This window comes from Archocentrus centrarchus, chromosome 12 (genome assembly GCF_007364275.1).
Source record: "Archocentrus centrarchus isolate MPI-CPG fArcCen1 chromosome 12, fArcCen1, whole genome shotgun sequence".
Taxonomy (NCBI): domain Eukaryota; kingdom Metazoa; phylum Chordata; class Actinopteri; order Cichliformes; family Cichlidae; genus Archocentrus; species Archocentrus centrarchus.
This window is the reverse complement of record NC_044357.1, coordinates 15,488,487-15,510,183: the sequence shown is the minus strand read 5'-3', so window position 1 is coordinate 15,510,183 and position 21,697 is coordinate 15,488,487. Positions and strand designations below refer to the sequence as shown.

At 39.7% G+C, this 21,697-nt stretch overlaps 1 protein-coding gene across 1 annotated transcript in view; it reads left to right on the top strand.

The window, feature by feature from the left end:
- The window catches only part of bcr (BCR activator of RhoGEF and GTPase), a 94,455-nt gene that overhangs the window by 49,884 nt on the left and 22,874 nt on the right, over positions 1-21,697 (top strand). Inside the window, exons 2-8 of the mRNA XM_030742519.1 lie at positions 4,908-5,092; positions 10,648-10,752; positions 10,974-11,159; positions 17,617-17,724; positions 19,543-19,600; positions 19,731-19,783; positions 20,074-20,208. Coding sequence (XP_030598379.1) covers positions 4,908-5,092; positions 10,648-10,752; positions 10,974-11,159; positions 17,617-17,724; positions 19,543-19,600; positions 19,731-19,783; positions 20,074-20,208 — 830 coding nt within the window. The remainder of the gene's footprint in view (positions 1-4,907; positions 5,093-10,647; positions 10,753-10,973; positions 11,160-17,616; positions 17,725-19,542; positions 19,601-19,730; positions 19,784-20,073; positions 20,209-21,697) is intronic.

Sequence of the window (21,697 nt, the reverse complement as noted above, 5' to 3'; positions counted from 1 at the left end):
CCCAATACATAAAACCTTAGAAATTAAAGAGGGCCTTTTTTTTTTTAAATGATTATTTTTTTACTATGTCCATAACTATAAGGACACAGAGGGATCACATCCTCTGCCAAATGTACTCTTTTGCAATTTTAAAGAACCTGATCTGGATCTATACCCAAATTTACTGAGGTCTACCTTTGCCTGTGTTCCAGCTCCTCACTAAGTTTTATGAAATTAGGATAGCTGTTTTTCATATTATCATGGAGGAATAAAAGGAAGTTCAGTAGACATCAAAGTGGATATAAATCTCAAGTGACTACCTAGAATTATTTCTCTTTATAATAAATGGCCCATTCTACACACATATTGTATAGCAAACCTGCCAATGAAATACAGCTGACAAATGTGCTGTGCTAAGTATGCTTTGTGAATGTCAATGCTATTCCAGATAAAGTATAAGAATTTCAGTGCTCTGTGATGACTCAAAAAGCAAAATTCTTTTCTAAAAACCACTTTAGCTTGAGCTGTAGAAGAAATGTACTTCGTCACACTGTAGCTAAAATAAAAACAAGAAGACAGATCCAAACTTGTACATGGAACATGAAGCTATTATCCTAGCTTAAAGACTGGAAACAGGAAGAAACACCTAGTATGGGTCTGTCTGCCATCTTTGAAGACTTCTAGATAACATATAGTTTAAAATAAGTCGTAAGCACAACTGAGAGAATATTTCCATTGCAGAGCAGGTATACTGGACTTATGAGGTTGGGGAAAGAAGCCGACTGCTATTCTATATCTTGCTTCTGTTTGTTTTCCTTGTTTTTTTTCCCCTCCTTTTTCCAAAATGCTGCTTGTTCCAATTGCCCAGAGTTGTTCAAGGCTATTCGGAGTTTTTGTTTTCCACCCTAAAAATACCAGTGAAAGGGATTTTTTTTTTTTTTTTGTGATCAGAGCATGTAGTCTAAATGACTATTAAGTTATGCTGCTGGTACATTTTTGAATCAAAGGTTTATTAAATCTTTAAATTATTAAGAAATGATAACCAGCCATTTCTTCCTTAGGTTAATTGAGATTTTCACAGAATTAAAACCAGATGCATGATCCAAAAAAATAAACAAACAAAAAACCCATCATATACAGCACACAGGAGCTGTAACAATTTAATAGCTGCGAACAGCTCCCATAGACAATATTCTATTATACAGCATGTCACATCAACAGATATATCACATGACACCCTCATACCCCTGCCCTGCCTGTGATGTTGTTTTGGAAAGGCCGCTGTGTTCCCATGGCAGCCTAGCACCAGCTATTCCCAGTACAATTGTAGTTTTCCACCTGCAACAGGAAAAAGACTTTTTCCCCTCCCAAACAGAGTTTCCATGTAAACATTTTACAGGAATATGTCTGTATGTGAGCATGTGTGTGTGTGTGTGTGTGTGTTTCTGTGGTTCAAAGCAGAGCTTGGTTGTGTTGTTTTGCCTAAAGCTTCAGGTAGAAATCAATGGACTGACTAGTTTTTGGCAAAACATATATAGAAGGCAGTTGTGTGTGCGTGTATGTGTATTTGTGCTGTTTAAGCATAGGTTCTCTCTGTTATATTTTTAGTTTATTTCTGTCCCGTTGGGGATGATTACAAGACAGAAGGGAGGAAAGTGCAGGAGCTCAGGGCAGGAAGAAGAGGGTGCTAATCTGTGAGCAGCATTAGGATGAAGAGACCAGCTGTGGGGGCTGCAAACAAACAAACACGAGGTATCAGTTCACAAAAAGACAAGACAAGACACACACACACAAAACACAGTGTGAGAGGCAGCCAAAACACAAAGTGACTCAAGGCAATGTTAGAAGCAACGTCTTGGCTAAGATGAGGTCAGAAGTGGGCAGAGACCTAGTGTTTGACGACCACAGGCTATAGTGTCCCATTAACAGACTTTAAAACGCAGTCCCTCCCCCATTGGAAACTGCAGCTCATGCACACACACCCCCCACCACATGTGTGGATTCCCATTAAATGTAGAATATGGTAGGGATTGTTAAAAGATATAAGAATATTTGACCAGGCAAGCCAGACAGTAGCCTAGTAATTATCTAACAAATCACATGTATTAATAGTTTTTTTGTATTTGTGTGTTTTTTTTTAATATCTTATTAATCTTACACTTAAAAAAAAATTGCATCATATTTGTCTTTAATGACTTTAAAAAACAAGAATTGGATGCACAAGTTTGAATTCATTTTGGATTTTCTGTAATCCACACAGGCTCAAATGTATAAATACATCCCCGCTAATACTTGGTTAAATGTCTTTTAGCAAGTTGCACCTCAACCAGATGTTTTTGTTTGTGGAACCCACCAACAAGCTTCTGGAATAATTCTTGCTGGATATTTGACCACTCTTTTTTGGCATAATTGGTAGAGTTGATTTAAATTGGTGGGTTTCTTAACATAGACACAGATTTTAAGAATAGTCCACAGAATTCAACAGGGTTGAGGGCGGGGCTTTGGAAAGACCATTCCAGTAGCTTAAAGGTAGCCTGTTTTATTCATTCTGAAACCAGTTTTGATGTGTGTTTGGGATCTTTGTCCTGCTGGAACACCCAATTGTGCCCAAGTTTAAACTGTCCAGAATTATGCCAGAAGCTTGTTGATGGCTACCAAAAACATCTGGTTGAGGTGCAACTTGCTAAGGGGCATTTAACCAAATATTAGTGGGGGTGTATGTATACATTTGGGCTTATATGTGTCCTTGTGGATTAGAGAAAATCCAAAATGAATTTAAACTTGTGCAAAAGCCCAATTGCTGTTTTTTTTTAAGTCATTAAAAATATATGCTGACCCTCTGTCTAGTCAGAATCAGAATTGCAGTGATTCATTTGACACTTCATGTATCTTTATTTTATCTACATTTAACAAACTATTGTTCGTGATTGTGGTCTTAAATCTGTGTCTGTGCTCCTTTTTTTTTAACCAGGAAGTGGTTACAAGCCTGAAAGTTTTATTTGGATGCTCAGTTGCCCTCAGGGCTGTGTGTGGGTGCTAAAGGCATTCAACACAATGCACACATGAATAGACACACTGTGCATGCTTCCAGTAAAAGCATTACCCCAAAGCAAGGTATCAAAAACAGAAAAGTGTTGCAGTTCTTCGGGCGTTGTGTAAGCATCACCAAGAAGAATGATTTTGTATAAACGTCAGCTTGTGATGTTAGGCCTCCTAACGTGAAGCGACAGAGGTGGGGTTAGGAAAAACATAGAGGAGCATGGTAGGATGGTACTCACTCATTTCCCACTTTGTGTTTTCATATCCACACCCTATATTTTTAGAGAAACAATGAATCAGTTCAAAAAACATGATGTGCCTTTTTGTTAGCATGAGCTATATGAAGGTTTTTACTCTGCAAAGCTGTCAGACAGGATAAAAACCTTAATCGTAACCAGTGGAGCAATTTTTTAGCAGGAGTTGGCGGAAGTTAAGAAATACAGCATTTTAAACAACATATGTGTAAGTGCTGCAAAAATAACAGCCACAGTGCATGCTAAGACTGCATATGAATGAAAAATGCCTTTTGCACTACTAGGTCTGGTTTTCTGAAAGATTTGGCATTTGGGGGAAGAAACTGTTTTCACCAGACACAAACACAAAACCTTTATGTTGGTCTTTGCCTGGCAGAATGCCATTTGACAAAGCAGGCCCAGTGGGCAGTGCTAACCCACAAGCAGCAGTGAGTACTTGGACCAAACGGTGGGTGGGATGAAGGTCATGTGGGCTGTGGACACACTGCCATTGTTCACTGCCATGTGTGCTGACATAAGCCAAAGATTCACAAAATGCTTTGAAAGGAGAGTGTAGGTGAGACAATAACAAGTGCTTAATCAATCAGATGTTAGCTGAATGTGTTTTAAAACTATATAACTGATGTGAACTGAAGAGTAGTGTGTGCATGTGTGTTTGTAACTCTGGATAGTGGAGCAGCATGTTATTAGTCTGAGTCAGCACAGAAGAGGCCCAGCTAGCTCTGTGAGAAGTACAGCTCTGTTGAATGCACAGTAGGAGTGGGAGTAGATGAGCCGAAGCTCCTCTGTGACATTCAGGAGATGCATGATGTCTTCCCTTCAGCTGTTACTCACCATATTCCAAAAACCACTGACCATACTTCCTCGTTCTGGAAGAAGTTGTTCATTGGAATCCACAACTTGGACTTACTTAGAGACATTGTAAATTAGGTCATTTTGTCAATATGTGGTTTGTTTTGCATCCAGCATTTTGATCTTTGTTTCTTGCTAATTCTGAGTCTCCCGTTTTTTTTAAAGGGCAGCACTCATGGTCACAGGCAAAAGCATTTTGTGCTACCTGGCAGAGGCGTAATTTTCCCGCAAAGTGATAGCACCCACTGTAGAAGCAGGTCAAGGGGTGGTTATTAAAATTTCCCTCGAGATGCTGCACTCAGTGTTCAAATTATTTGCACCTTGACCCAGTTTGTAGTTGGCCTTTTCAAGTGTTTTTTTTTGTCTCCGAGCTTTATGTTTTTGTGCAAATGTATGAACAAAGATGCAGTGGGGAATTCATTTTGTCTGCCCCACTTTTCAGAACTGCATTAATTAGTGTTGGAAATTAACTCTGCAAGACTTGGCAACCTTCTGTGAACATGAAGCTAATCAGCAAATGTAATACATGATCCTGCTAGGCATATCTACCAACCTTTGTCCTAACACTGAGTACAGAGCAGAACACTTATTCATAATAAGTATGAATTTGGTAATTAGAAGGTCAAAGAACATGCCTAGATATTCGCTTTAAAAATGGCTTTAATTGGATTTAAAGGGAAGAGCTTTTTAACCATATCTTTTTTGCAAATAACTATTGGTTCAGCAGCATTTACATCCATAGTTTTGAATACTAGCTTAAAGTTTGAATTTCTCCCATCACAGATGGCCATTTCACTGGGACCCCTCCGACATATGGTTATGATGCAGATCGAGCAGAGGAGCAGCGAAGGCACCATGACATCCTGCCGTACATCGATGATTCGCCGTCATCTTCTCCTCACCTCAGCTCCAAGAGCCGTAGCAGCCGGGACACCCTGTCCTCTGGTTCATTGGAGTCCTCCAAATCGGTCAGTATGGCGTCTTGGTGGATACTATTGGTGTTTGGAAATTAAGAGAGCACACTTCGATGTTGACATCTATTCCAAATGCCAAGCTTTCTCACGTCTCCTCAAGTGATTCATCAACTGAGCTATAGATGAGTATAGAGAGTGAAAACAGATTTCACTGGTAAACTGTGCCCATTCCTACATGTTACCACATTGCAGACCAGGAATTGAGCTGATCTATGGTTAGAACAATCCAATTCTATCTAAAAGCCATCAGTTGAGAAACCTTATCTGTTATTTGAGAGGATTGATAAGAGACCTATCCCCTGACTCATAACCTCCGAAGCAGTCATCCGGTAAAGAAAGCCATCCGCTTTTTTTTTCATCCAGAGTATTAGGCAGAATTACCTATCACCTCCACCACCACATCGCTGCCTTCATCCTCTTACCCCCCCCCGACTTCCTCATCTGCAGAGAAAACCAGTGATCTATGACGTCTGCTCTTCAAAGGTTATAAGGGAGAGGATACATACACTCACGCACACACACACACGCATGTATTAATACACACAGACGCACAACCTAGAGTCAGCAAAAATTAAAATGAGCATAAACAGTTTTTGCTGTTTTTCTTTTCACTTATATTTATTCAATGTGTCATTTATATATGTTCCATTGTGCTTTTCTCAGTTGAAACAAAATATTTTGTGCACCAAAGGATTTGTATATATACCAAATAAACATGTTGTAGCCATAGGTTCAATTGTAATAGAGGGGTATCTTGGGAGAATATAATAGGCTAATGCTGCCTCTACCCCCTTTGCCCTTGGAGGAAGTAATTGCATCAGTGGTCATGAAGCTGTATCAGTTACTCTGCCCCTCAGTCTTTGCTCAGCGTCTGAACTGGTGAGCAAGCAACTGTCATCGAGCGACTGACTGATGGTTTGAGTCTGTCAAATGAAGAGCCCCTTGACTGCTCCAGCCTTTGACCTGTGAGGTTTAACTTTGTGATTTTAATTTGCACACATGCACGCACATATTTTGCTTGCATTTGCACGCACACACGCGCGCGCACCCACACACACACACACACACACACACACACAATCTTCTGTTTCTATGGAAAAAAGAAATTCAACTCTACATGTTTAGGGCCTGTAGACGCATCGTCTGATGGTCAGTTAAATACATTATGCAGCACTATAACAATTATCCATCAACAAAGTCCCCACAGGCTTACAATCAATGTCATCAAAATGAAGTTACCATCATCCTTGATTTGCTCTTGAACAAATGTCTTCAAACATCACCCCACTCTGTGTTTGTAATTGATGAGTCAGAGTCTAGACAAGCTCTGATTGGCTCAGGGGGAGCTGATGGTTCAATGATGTCACTGTGATGAGTCATCACTTTCAGTAATACTGCTGATTTCATTTAAGAGTACTCTTGTCTCTTGTTCTCTCACAATCTGACTCTTCCTAGTTCGCAAAAGGAAAACAAGGGTCATTGACAGGAAGTTTGCTTTTGACAAAAAGCAAAAATATTCTTCAACCAATTCACCGAAAACACTAACCACATCTGGTATTCTGTATTTCTACATAATCCTAGGGTGCTGTATGACACCTGCTTATAGGTCAGTGAAGGTCACTCTGTTTTATTGCCCATTAAGTTTGTGTTAATTAGGCATTTTTATGTCTGCATTATAAAAAATCACAGTCACACTAGTGAAAACAGTGGTTGGAGATCACAGCATAATCAAAACTGTTGTGGAATGAACTTGCAATCTTGCTGCCTTTGAAATGGTTGTTTCAAAGATGAGGACAAAGACTGCAAAATAACATAGGCACTCAGGATCCTTGCTTTTATATAGGAATAAAACTAGAACACATTTAGCTGGCATTGAGTCGAGTTCCCTATTGCAGAGTGATGTGTCGCAGACTTACTCAGATTAATTGCAGCATGTTGACAGTCTGTCTGCATTTATAAATTAAACAGCAATTATTTGCAAACCTTTGCCAATCTGTCTGAGAGTGATTGCCAGTCCAAGTCAGACCATGATTGTTTGGAGACCGGTTGCCCTCCAACCAGGTGACCTGTGCAGTCATCTTATGATCAGGGATTTCACGCTCAACCTTCTGGGTGACCAGTTTGTTGCAGTCGACAGCAAAAAAAGTTTAGTGCCGTTGTCAGGTGGCCACTGGTGACTGCAAGGAGACTATCATATTTTTACTGTAGTGTAACTGAGCCATAAGGGCCTCTGGCTAGATTTACAGAGCTCTCAGGCTACACAAAGGCTGCAGAGCCATGTTTGAGTGCAGTTATCCATAAAGCCGTTGCCCGTGCATGATAGTGATTTCAGTCTTCTTCACATCATGGGCAAGGCTAAGTGACTGACAACAGCTCAAACACGAGCAAGAGTAGCCCATGTTCACCACATATTTATATTCAAGTGGCAGTACACGGCACATAGCGGTGGGTCTGGAAAGCTTTGTGTAGCACCTACACACAGTACCATGCTGGGCCCTGCAGCCAGATTTAAATTGAAGATGTTGCAGGAACCCCCCCCCATGAACCTCTGTATATTAAAACAGCTGAATCCTCACTCTTCTGCCTCACACTTCAAGGTCATTTCCTGGTGTGTGCAGTAATTTTTTTTTTTCCTGCTCAGTCGGTGGAAATACTTTAAATGAGCAGCATTACAAACAAAATCTGTGTTGTTAAAATGGATTACGTCTATAATGAACTGTCAATACTTGTTTTGTGCAATTAAAGTCATAACATAATTTGGCATTGTATGCATTGTGTTCGCCATCAGTGTGTATCACATCTGACTGACGAACCAGTTAAATAACCAGAAGTAATGCTTCATTTAAAATCAACCTGTTACATAGCGGTTGTGGAGATAGGAGGCAATCAGGTTAGGCTTTTCAGAAAGTTAGTGATGCCAGAGCAGGATGCTAAACAGATTAGGAAATTAAATCTGAAAAGGGTTAATAAAGTTTGGAGTGGAAAATGTGTCACCATTCACTCCTCTCCAACTCGATTCTGAGTGTTTATGTGAGCTGACCGTATCATACATGGAGTGGGAAAGCAAGACAGAGAAGAGATGGAGAATAATTGTTATTGCAGTCTCTGTTGCTCAGACTCAGCTTTTTGAGCCGCATCCTTGAGCCCGTCAAATTAAATACATGGTGCGGATTTCTGTGTATGCCCGATGAATATTATACATCCATAAACAAATCCAGTGTAAATCAAAATTCCTAAAAATATGCCAGGTTGATCTCTTGCTAAGCAGTGTTGGGGGTGAAGAGGTTTAAGTGTAAAATATTATTTTTATTGCCTCTTGCACAAACTGGATCTAAATATACCCAAAGCAGGGAGAATAAGTTTTATTTTTTACTTATTACATTACCAAAAATATACAGAGACCCTCCTTTAGTCTGATCCTAGAGATTAGCTCATTAGTTGCCACAATGAATAAAAGATGACACATTTGCAAATGTGGGTATTTCCTTCAGGAGTTTGGGGTTTGAGATGATAAATAAGCACAGCTCTTCTCTCTGGTAGTTCATAAATAAAGTTCTCATCTTACAATACACTTTTATTTGTAAAGAGAAACATTTGCCTCTGGTGTATGCATGTAATATATTTAACTATAATATTAGCTTATTGGGGAAAGTAAAGATATTTTATACAGTCTGAATACCTAGGCAGCTCTGTGTAATGCATATAACATATCTGCCAGAGAAATGAGAAGGTGAGACACAGTACAGCGTACTGTACAGAGAAACTGTTGGGGACAAGATGAAGTCAGATGACGAGAAGGTATGTGCAATGCAATATTTTATAGGCCAAGTTAGTAATTGGGATAACAGCAGATTATTTGATTATGTAAATCCTTTAGGTGCATCTTAACATGTAGTTGCCAGATTCCAATTCTTTACACCATGATAACCTGTACTGTACGTCATTAATGAAGATGCTAAGAAAGGATTGCGTATGTTTATTTAAAGGAACCTACTGAATCAAATTGGAGGCAAATCAAAGCATGTTCAGCCTGGGAGAAACTATGTAATGGACTCCTGTGTGGACTGTGGAGTCCATAAAAATCCTGGAGCATTTCATAATCTTCTGGCTTGGAACAGTCCCCTGAGATCTGTGCAAGCATCTGTTTATGCAGTGGCCATGGAAACAGGTTTCAGACCCATTTACCCCTTCATTTAAATAAATGCATGCACACCCACAGACATTCAAGTAGTCATGTATGCATTTAAAAGCAGCTCATATGAGCAGCATACAGCGTTTTAGTATGCACATTTATACATAGATACCACTACTGGTATTTATATTTTTCTAAATAATTGTATTTAGTAACAGAACAATATATGACAGAAATAGAGTTTATGAATATTGTATTTAATATTGTGCTCCAGGGTTTATGCCAGACTTTTGTTTTTATTAGCCTACTGTTCAGGTAATTACAAGTAAAAACAGCTAGAAGAAAAACTAACAAAGAAGAGCAATAAAAGGCAAATGTTATTGCTTAATGTAGTTTCACCTGTTCAGCTGATATTCATCCACTTATCTCCACTAATTACGGTCATCATTCATGCCATAACTGAATGAGTTTAACCATGATTCAGGGCTCTTGTGCTGGTTTAATCCCAACCCCACGCAGTCACAGCTGCCAGGTTTGTGTGTCACAGTGTACGGATGTGTACTTTTGTTTGTTTGTTTTTTAAAGAAAGTAACAAGAATCAATAAGATTCAAGAATGAAGCAAAATACACCCCAAAAAATACTTACAGTTCATGTATGTCTACATCCTTTTTCTGGCTTTCATTCATATTTCTAAATGTATTTTCTGCATCCTCTTCCATGCTGTTGCCTGTCCCATAACACAACCAGAATCAGAATCAGAATCAGAATCAGAATCTTTATTGTCATTGTACACAGAAGTTGCACAACGAAATTTAAAATGCATTCCTTTCTAGGTGCCTCAGACAATAAATAATAAAATAATAAAAATATGAGTGATAAAAATGATTACTAAAATACAGTGCACAATAGTAAATTAACAGACGAATCTAGCCCCAATACACACCAACGCACGCACACAGTCAGCACTACCACCCCACATCACTGTCCAAACCACACAGAGTTCAGTTCAATGATAGCCCTGGCATAAAAGCATAAAACCAGTAGGATTTCTAGAAGGTGCATTTAATGCTATTTAATTTTCTAGACTCTGGCATACAGAATCAGTATTCCTTCATTCCTGAGTTTCATGCTTAACTAACTAGAAACCTTTAAGTTCAAGACTTACAAGCACGTCTCATGAAAGGCCCTTTACCAAATATAATAAATAATAAAACACTTTTGATGTTATGACACGGCCGCAAAAGAACCAAGTGCCTTGCAATGTGAAAACAATTACTAAAATATTTTAAATAAGTAAAAGAATAAGTTGTAAAAACAAACAAACAAAAAAAATGAGGTTGAGCTAATTGTCGTACAAAGTATTGCATTGCTGGGTATTATTGAAATGTCATTCCCATGTCTGTGTGTTTGTTACAGACGGAGTGTGACCTAGAAAAAGGTTTGGAGATGAGGAAGTGGGTCCTGTCTGGGATCTTGGCCACAGAGGAAATGTACCTTAGTCATCTGGAGGCACTGTTACTGGTGAGAACACCCGTCACTTTTAATGTCCTCGTGATGTTCTGCATTATTATCAATCTGCCAATCAATCTGGAATATGATTGGGAATCGTTTTTTGAGTATGAGTGTCAAAACTTTAGATATACAGTATATTTGCAATGGTTTAATAGGTTGTTTAGTTTGCACAGTAGACACCCTGCAAAACACCTCTTATATTTGGTATCTGCTCCCTTTGTTCTTCTCAGCCCATGAAGCCTCTGAAGGCTGCAGCTACAACTTCCCAGCCCGTGCTTACTGTGGCCCAGATAGAAACCATCTTCTTCAAAGTGCCTGAGCTCTACGAGATCCACAAGGAGTTCTACGATGGACTTTTGCCTCGTGTCCAGCAGTGGAGCCATCACCAGAGAGTCGGGGATCTCTTCCAGAAACTAGTAAGGCTGGAGTGTATTTACCTTCATTACAAGCGCACATTTAGAGCTCATAACCAAAGAGAGAAATGAGTCAAAGGGCTGGTGTTGTAGGGTGTGTATTTGTGTTTGAGTGTGTGTGTGTGTGTACCCTTGACAGCAGAAATATCCCTCTGTGTAACTGCTTGACATTACCCCTAATAAAACTTGACAATATGGGCCACCCAAAAAAACTTGACAGCACTGGTAAGAACAGCTATAGCTGCATTTCTGACCCCAAGCAAACCCACATCTCTAGGGATGCATTACTCATAGTAATGTTGTTTCTTCCATCAGAAGGCTTTTATGAAAACCTAAATTTCATAAACCAGTAATAAAAGTAATTAGATTTTTGTACTAAAGGTCTTATTATCATTTTAAATTCCAAACAAATTGATTCTGAATCCCCCCCCCCCCCCCCCCCCCCCCCCCCCCCCCCTATTTCCACCTAAACAGCTGTTTTTTTTGTCCTTCCAAGGATGTCAGGGCCAAATCTACACTGGGTCTGTTCAATCATTTTCACAATGGGTCAATTAACTGACAATGAATCATTTGTTAATTCTCTTAGAAATACTGCTCCTCTCCCACTGGTGTCTCCCTCCATCGCCCTGTCTCTCTCTATCCCTCTCCCTCTCTGACTCACTTATGCTTGGACACACACACACACACACACACACACACACACACACACAGAGGGAGGTGCAAGCGTCTTTCACAATGCCGCCTTTCTGCCTCAGGCAGCTGAGACCATCACAGCACTCTGTGCTTCGTGTCTAGAAGAAGCTGCTATAAATAGGAGCCTCTCTCTCTTTCTCAAACACACACATGCACACACACTCTCTCTCTGTCTCTCTGTCTCTCTCTCTTTCTCTTATTACCTTATCTTAGGAGCCTCCCCTTGTGGCTTAGCTAAGAAATAAGGATTTAATTGGTTTTGTCTTCATGTCAAAAAGGCAAATGTGAAAATCCAGTTCATCAAATTGTTGTGTTCCTTCTTGATGTTCAGCGTGTTTCTATCTAACAAAACTGCTCACAGTCACCTCCCAAAAAACCAAAAACTGGGATGACATGGTTCTGATGTGGTAAATTATTGAGCAGTGTTTGAGAGTAAGGCTGCATGTTTAATTTGATAGTGTGGCATCCTACAAACACAAAGGCGCACCAGTACAATGATGACTTCTTCGCTGGTTGTAGTGCAAGGTTGAATGAAAGACAAATTTGACCTCTGGGGCTGCCCTGAAGATCACATCAATTAAGAACTGCATTTTTTGAATATATTAGCTTTCATTTGAACTTAAATGAGAAGATGGAGCTAATATTTCCATATACTGGTGCCAGTTTGCCCATACATTCACAGATTTTCTTTGTCTGGCCAAGCAATTACGTCACTCCTGATTTTTTTTTTTCTCTCCCCACCTTGACAGCGTGGTGTAGCTACAGCAGCTACCTTTGTTCATTCTCGCATGTTTAAACTGTAAACAGATATCTGTGTATTTATGCTCACATACTTATACATTTACTACTCCATACTCTGCCTTCTCCAGACTGTGTTTAATAAAAGTCAAAAGATAAAGACTCTGAGCCTTAAAAAAGGGGGGGAAAGGGAGAAAATGCTACATGACAGCCTGCATTAGAAGAAGAAGGAGGGAGGAAGATTAGCTGAGAGGAGAGGAGGTGATACAGACAAGGACTGGGGGGGGGGGGGGGGGGGGGGCTTGAGAGGAGGTAGGAGTTGACTAGGCAAGAAGATTTAGGCTGCTGGAACTGTGATAGAGCTGTCTTACCGTGACTCTAAAATCTTTGAGGGGAGACAGGCTTAGGAATCATAAATCATCAGAAGGAGGATGGCGAGAACTGGAGAGAAAAGAGGAAGAGGCAAAGCGTCAGTGACAGGTTATGAGCATGACTGTCAGAGAATAGTGTTTGAAGACTGGAAATAGGGCAGCATCACACTCATGTTTCTGCTGCTCCTGCATATACAACAGCAAAATAAAGGTTTTACACCATGAAGATAGACAGGCAAACTGATAAACTGGCGTTGAGCAATGTTCTTCACAAAGAAACAAAAAAGCCTGATGAAACATTGCTCTTTTTAACCATGATAGTGCTAAGGTTTATTTGTCGGTAGGGCCACTATCTTGTATGCCTTTATGTTTGTTCGTGAACTCCTCCTAGACGACTGGTTCAATCTTGATTAAACTCATATAATTTACATAGCCCATAAACTACCTAGGGTACCAAGATTCGTAACATCTATATCGAGACTGATCAAAATATTTACTTCAGTCAAAAGTACTGTTTCTGTTTTTGTGTATTTTGAAACTGCGTGATCGAGGACCGTTTGTGAACATACATCGTTTATGCACACGTAAATCAAATGTTTGTACATTCATATGCACATTACATGTATGTTTTAATGGTCACCAAAGGTTTTGGTTTTTAAAACCTTTGGTGACCATTAAGAACCCATCTGCCTGTGTGAAGGTGATAATGGAACCTGTCAGTGTTGAGTGCTTTGGTACAAATGCAATAATTCCAAAGTTGTGTAAAAGCCAATGAAGCTCTGCCATTTTGCATCACACAAGTATTATTTAAATGTTGCAGGCCTTGAAATACTGATATTTTAAAGATTTTATTCTAGCTGTTATTAATCTTTAGTGAGAAGCATGAGTTTTACCTTGAAATACTTGTATTATCAAGACTTTAATAAATTAGCAATTGCTTAAAAACAGCAACTTCAAAGACATTAACTGAAGCCTGGATAGAGTAATAAAAAAAAAACACAAACATAAATTAAATAATCCTACAAATACATATTGTATATGTGGAAAAAGTATGAGGTGTAATAACTTTGTAATAACTTTCAGTCCCATCACCAAAAATCCAAATCCCAGGTTGTCTGATTGACTACAATACAAAGGGTCTTGAGGCGACTGTTTGTTGTAATTTGGCGCTGTATAAAAATGAATTGAATTGAATTTATATGTTGGCTTTATCACCACCTGCAAACACACCACCCTCAGCTTTGTTGTGGTTTGACCTAATTAGCAAATGTTGCATGCTAACTCGCTAAACTGAAATAGTGCAGCATAATGGCAGTGTCATTGTGAGCATGTCAGCATACTGGTGTTGGCACTGAGCTCAAAGCACCACTGTACACCACTGTAGACCCTTTCATTAAACTTAAAATAAAATTAAAACTGTCTCATGCTGTCTGTTCATGTTATTATGTCATCATAGGCTAAATAGTGATTTTTCTTTCTCCTCTTTGAAAAAAAAATATGTGTCAGATGGCCTTACTAACTGAGGGCACATCCAGCCTCCTCATATAATGGGTATAGTCTGTCATGAGGCTGTTTTCTTAATGTTGTTTTCCACTGTGGATTACACACATACTGTCACACAGGGCAAATCCTGAACTGAAAAATCCAGACACCTAAGCTGTTCTCTTTTCTTTTTTTTCTTTTTTTTTTTCCATCACCCAAAGCCATTTTCTGCTATGATACTACAGCTGCATTTGTACACTTGGTAAGCCTCAATGCCGTTGTGTGTGGCTGTGTGGATGTTGCTGGCAGACACAGTCAAACTGTCACGCTCTGAATGGCTTCTGCTGTGTCGCAGATTTTGTGGCCCAGGGCACGACACGGGATTGCAGGATTATGAAACTACTTTGCTCCTCACCTTCCTCCTTTCTGTTTCTTTCTGGTGTGCACGTGAATGTGAAAAGCATCCTTTTGAGACATTGCTGCCTGAAATGCATCTGCAAGAACACAGTTAACAAGGAGGTGTGGACAGACAAAGAGAGATCTGTCATTCTTGAACACATTCTAACTACCAGCTTTAGCAAATCAAGTGTGAACAATGTTTATAAAACTTGTGACTACATTCCTACTATAATCAATTCTCACACCCCATGACATCAATGATCAGGTCACATTATAAAGGTCAGGGCCATGACTAAAAGATTTAAAAAAAAAAAATAAGAATGGGCTCGGTTTGAGACAAGAATATTTTCTGTCTGACAGATGTTCTGTAGTCATTTATCTGTAGAGGGTTAGGTTAATAATTTTATTATATGTTTGTGGAAGAGTGGAAGAACATCTAGCTCAGTAAAATACATGTTCACAATACATAAAAGCCTCACAAAAAAGTCACAGAATGGCCAATCCATGACTCATTGTGTTCCATTGTGTGTTTTTCTATCCAGGTATGCTTTTTACTGCATTGGCAGTGTGTTTGGGATCATTGTCAGGCTGTCAGGTTGTGGATCAAAATATGACAGCACTTTTCTGTGTTCATAATTCTATCCATTTTGTTAAGATACCCAACGTCGCCGGATGAAATGCAGCCTCAACCCATAACAGAGCCTTCATCGTGTTTTACAGATGGTAGACACTTACTATTGTACCTCTCTTCTGACCTCCTCCATATATAATGACAATGATTTGAACCAGAAATGTTGAATTTGAATTCATCACTCCATAAGACCTGTTGAGTTCTTGTATAATTAGGCATACCTCAGCCTTTTTCTCCCTGTTTCCCTTCCTGAAGAATGGCTTCTTGACAGCCAGCCACCCTTCCACTGAGTCCATTTCTAATGAGGTTACACTGAACACTAAATGGATCAACTGAAGAGCCAGATGTATCTGTCAGGTCCTGTGTCAGGTTTTTGCTGGATTTTTAAAAAAATATTTCTTAAGGACATGACTTTCCAATATTGTTCATCTGCTATGGATAGTTTTTAGACCTTCCACTTTCCTCTGATTTATTTTTTTTTTTCTTTAAGGACAGACTGCGCACCATGCATATGCTGAATTTTTGGCTCTTTGGGAATCATGTTGTTGGTGCAAAAATACTATTTTATGCCTGACAAACTGTGACAAACTCAGTTAATTTTCATGGAATTAACTGAAGAAATTGGAACAAATTATGTGTTTTTGTGACAGGCTGCTAGTAACAAATTGCCTGAAGATGCAATTTAAAATTCTCTTAAAGGTCTTTGCTAAGTTGCCTGTTATGTGTAGACACTGGTACATTTCTTGAGTTGGTTGAGCTATTTTATGTGTGAGTCATTCATGGGTTGCAAAGAAATCCTTTCAAAATGGTCAAATACAAGGACTGGACTGAAAATGAGTGGAAACGTAGCCAAAGAAAAACTTCAAAAGACCTTCAGAAAGCCTGGAAAACAATTGCTCAAAAACACTTTTAAAAATGACAAGAAAATCGGGCTCCTTGGAAGCAAAATTACATTACATTAAGAAAAGTTTTTCTGACTTTTGCAAGTTGGACAGTACTTTGTCCTATTCCTAATTCCAAAGGTTAGACAAGTTTCTTCATGTATATGAGTTCTTCAAATCATTTTGTTTTTCTTTTCTTGCCCCTGCTAAAAAAATTCCCTTTGACTGGTGACACGTGAATAGACTAATGAGCTATTTGAACTTCTAGCAGAAGTCGGTTAGATGGTAATAAAATCTGAAAATGAGTAGTGAGCTGGACAACTTGGAGACACTCCATAAATACAATTGATATGGTGTGCCTCAGCTATCTGTTTGTGATCTCATAAATATGCTTCGTGTCTATGCTCTGAGGGATCGGGTGCAGTCACTTTCTTTACCTTCAGATAAAGTTCTTACAAGGATGAGGCCAAACTACTGTATTTTTTGCAACCTGTCTAATCATCCAGTTGCCTATATCAAGAGTAATCCCCCAAAATACTGTATTACATGTGTTACAAATGATGTCCTACCAAACTGCTGAAGCTCCACACAGGCCAAAAGATCTTAAGTATAGCATTGTGCTCTGTATTTTAGACTTTAAACGTATTCATTTGTGTTTAGTGCACCCAGGTAAGACATGCTTATGTATACGCTATTTTAGAGGTGTGTGAGAGTGTGCGTCACTCTCAAGACACAAATCTCCACTGTACTCTGTCTGCATTTGCTGGCTTTTGTTCAGGAGGATTGATTGTCCTTTTGTTCGTGGCGGAGATGGATTGCAGCGCTGGCAGGCAACGTTTGATGGAGTTTTATTCAGTCATCCAGCTTACTAAACGTGCTTTCATAGCCTCTGTTACACCAATCATTAATTACTCGCCCAAGCTCTGCGCAGGTTGCTATGGGAACGGGGTGCAGAGATCACCGCGGTTACACGCTGTAGCTGTGATCCGTCTCTCCCCCTTTGCTGGTTGTTTTGTTCAGTTGTCTGCCAGTCATGTACAGTCTCTGGGACACACAGCTGACCGGTTTCTTACTATTACATTACAAAGTGCAGTGTTACAAGTGAACTTTGTAAAGCTTTTTCCAGTGGAATTTGACAGTGCAGTGAAAGCTCAGGAAATATAGTTTGCTGTTATTTATTCCTCCAACATAGTCTCTGTAAAGTGCAATTTAATGTGCCTAACCTGCTAATGAAAACTTTAAATTTCTTTCCTTTTCTCTCTCAGGCCAGCCAGTTAGGAGTTTACCGGGCATTTGTGGACAACTACGAGCTGGCTGTGGAGACGGCAGAGAAGTGCTGCCAGGCTAACACACAGTTTGCTGAAATTTCTGAGGTAAGAAAATGAATATGAGGAACAGTTAATATACTTGATCACTACTTTCCAGCAAATTGAGGGTCACAATTTCTGCTTTCCCCCCTGATTTCCTAAGCAATGCTGAATGAGGATCATAAAGTTCCATAAAAATGAAAAAACTACACCTGATTTGAATGAGGCTGCTCTTAAAAAGTAATCTCCTTCTACATCTCTGGATAGCTTTCAGTATTTCTGGTATTTTTAGATCGTTGTGTGGAAATTCAGTTCTGACCAGAACACTTGAGCATCTGCTATGCGTGGTGGACCTCTTCCTGTGTGTCCTAACAGAAACCTTTCAGTTTGATTTTCCTTTTGGCAAAGAGGATGAATTTGCTGGGAGCTGAATTTGGCATGCAGGATGGGTGGTGGTGAGTTACAATTGTGTTGGTCAGGCCAAAAAAAAAAAAAGCTCCAGCCTTTTCAGTACACTCTGTGTTGGTACACGATAGCGTGCTCGGATTCACCATGTTTCTGGTGACTTTCACCAAATGTCTTCCTTGAGATGCCACATGGTGTTACAGTAAAGCACTCTGAAACTTTGAAAAGCCACAAAGCAGTGTGTCATAATAAATCTCTACTTTGGTTGTGCTAATTACTATTAAACCTTTCTCAGCTCTGTACTTATTTATGAAAACGATACCCACCTAGTTGCTTGTGCAACTGGAGGCAAGATAGAACGATAACTAACTTTCAGCCATGTTAAATTATGTGTTCAGTCAATTAACGTTTCCCAAGAGGTATTGTAAAGTCAGAAAGAGTCAGTTTAGTCACTGCGTAACATTTTTGTCCCTGATTTACTGCACTGCCATCGTTCACCCAAACAGATTTTATAATTTCCTTGCATTTAAATTTTAATGCTCTGCTGAATATTTTTATGCAAATGCAGCCAGAGGCAAGATGTTATGTGTGCCCATCCGTATTTTATTGTAAGAGGGTGGATGGTGTTTTCTATAGTTTTCTTTCAAGTATGGCCTCAACTTGGCCTCATCCGCAATTAGACCACTGGTAAAATAGGCGCTCTCCTGCGCAGGGTGTAAAGCTATGACAGTGTAATAAATTAGAGCATTTATATTTTAGTTAAACTTAAATTTCCAAATGGTTCATGTGCTGAGAACATTTTATACTCGGGCCTCAAATCTAAATATAAAGTCCAGTTTAAACTGCTAGTCTCCCAACAGTGTCCCAATTTAGGCAGTCCAACATAGATAGGAGCTCTGAAAGCTCTGGCAACATCGCAGCTCCCCTCATACATTTTGGGATTTTTCTGTTTGCGTAGCTGCCAAGGAATGGGTCCAGATCCAGTCTTTTGAGGGGGAGTTGTGTAGTGTTTTTCAACTGCTGTATATGAATTAAAAAGAGCAAATGTGCCTGCTTTAGTGGAAAATAAATACAATTGTGTGTTAAACTGTGAATGTTCAGCAGTCTGCTGGTCAAGTCTAGAGGGTCTCGTACCCATTTCTTTCTCTTTGTGTCAAGCATGTGTTCGTTTCTGCCACATCATCAGCGTATGTCTGTGTTTTCTGAGGACCAGTAGTCAGACTTGAGCCTGGTATCTACATGCATATGGGGAGTTCATCATCGAGGGTTGCTAATGGTCTAAGTAATGATGCATGACTTCAAGCCATCTGAGCAAGACGGTGGGGGGAAAATCTGCTGAGGATGGCGTAATTAATTTGCAATTGGATAGCCTCAAAGCTGAAGAATGAAAAGATCATAACCTCTCACCGTATTTTTCATGTGGCTTATTTGCACAGGTTTTTAAGCCACTGTTTGCACCTGTGTTTTGTGTCTAAACAGAACCTGAAGGTGAGGAGCCCTAAGGACTGCAAGGAGACAGGCAAGAACTCTCTTGAAGGTCAGTCATCTCATGCTGGGCTTTACACTGTTCTTTTTAAATCTAACATAAATTATAGTATTTATATGTTTGAAATAGTATCAGTTCATTTTTTAAAATCTGTCTGGTTTCTGCCCTTTTTAATTTACAGCTTTGCTTTATAAACCAGTGGACAGAGTGACACGCAGCACTTTGGTACTTCATGTAAGTAAGAGAACGTGCAGGCCCAGCGATGCTCCTTAATAATGTCTCAACTGTGTTCTGCTGTGTTTTAGAAATGACCACTATTTCTCACAATGAGCTGGGTCATCAAAGCACAACCTGTGTTTCATTTAGCATTATTATTAGATCATACAGTTATAAAAAGTCAGTTAAAATAAAAAACCTTTATTCATAAATATTGGATATGTTGCTTTTCAGTTGCCTGCATGCATACGTACACTTGGATATGTGTTTTTGGTTTTGCAACTCAATATTTCTTCATGTACTACTAGGACTTGCTCAAACACACACCCATCAGCCACCCGGACCACCCCCTTCTGCAGGACGCTCTGCGGATCTCGCAGAACTTTCTGTCAAGCATCAATGAGGAGACGACGTCCCGTCGCCAAACTGTCAAGAAAGGAGAGGTGAGTGTAGAGAGGTTTAAAAATCATGAGATGAGTGGCTGTGGCTGGCCGTTTCTTCTACAGTTTGTGCATAAAGAGATTTTTGTACACCTACTAAATTTTAATATATTTGAATAATATCAACACTTAGCAATGAATCAGGAATACATTTCAATTAAATATTTTGTGGTATCTTACGTTTTTACCCCCCAAGTCACATCAAAAACTCTGGCTGCCATGGCTGTTGTCTGGCTGTTGGACTCGGACATTTGGCGAATGAACTCTCATATAATGCGAGACTGTAATTAAACTATCAGAGGGAAAGTGTGATTTCTAGGACATTAAAGCCTAACATTAGCTGGCATAACTTTAACTTATAGCTAGCTGTTGTTGTTTGTTGTTGAAGGTGCAGGTAATTAAAATTTGCCTCCATGCCTACGAGTTCTCTTGTCCTCCGCCTTTGGTGCACTACAAATGTGGCCGGTTTCTAGCCACATATATAAAACACGATTAGGCAGAACAGCGATGTCCATCTCCACCATTGTATTGAAGACAGCAGGGGGACATGGCAACTTCAACAAGCCAGCGCCCACTAATGTGTGTTTTTAATGGAAGAATTCTCAGTTTGTTACACACAATCATTAAATATCCTTTAAAAAAATTACTGACTGTACCTTTAACTGGCTACTTTCCACACTGCCAGTTAAAGGTACACATCACTGCAAGTACATAAGTTTCCACATAGCATTTTGCCCGCCGCAGGACAGATTTAGTTTTATCCATTCCTGCTCTAATGTGCTGTACTTTTTTGCATGATGATGTCATGACTCCACCCTCTAAATGACCTTGAAGTCACTGCCATCGGGGTCTACCAGATGCACCAATCTGCAGCCAAAAGCAGAGCCCATGTCCTTATATGGTCATACCAGGGTTGCCTAGTTGAGAGCAATTCCCCTAATGCTAACACACACACACACACACAAATACACACTTGATCACAGCCCACCCCCCACTGTCTCTGTCATCCCTGGAGATGGCTTGATGCACATGAATAGATGCCTCTTGATTGATAGCTTGCGTGACACTGCCGTACATAATGCCTTGTAATGAGCAACCAGTCCGCTCTGACTGGCAGATTCCAAGTTAATTATTCATAAATTGAGTGTGGGAGGAAGAGAGCAAAAAAGCTCCACCCTCACTCTCCGGGGGGTCATTACCGCATCTTTTTCACACACAGACACAAACACACACACACATACACACTATGTTCCTGATGCTTTCTCACTCTCCTGTTCTTGTTTGCCTTTGAACATATATATACATACATACATACACACACAAACACACCTGCCCTACTGTCCCTTCAGGCCTCTGTTTCCATTTCAGTTTTTTCAGACATCCACACCAGTCATGAAATATTTATCATGGTTACATGAAAGCAGCGCATGGAAATCAATGAGGCTCATTATATTGACCCACGCTGTGGATAGAGCATATAATAGACTAATAG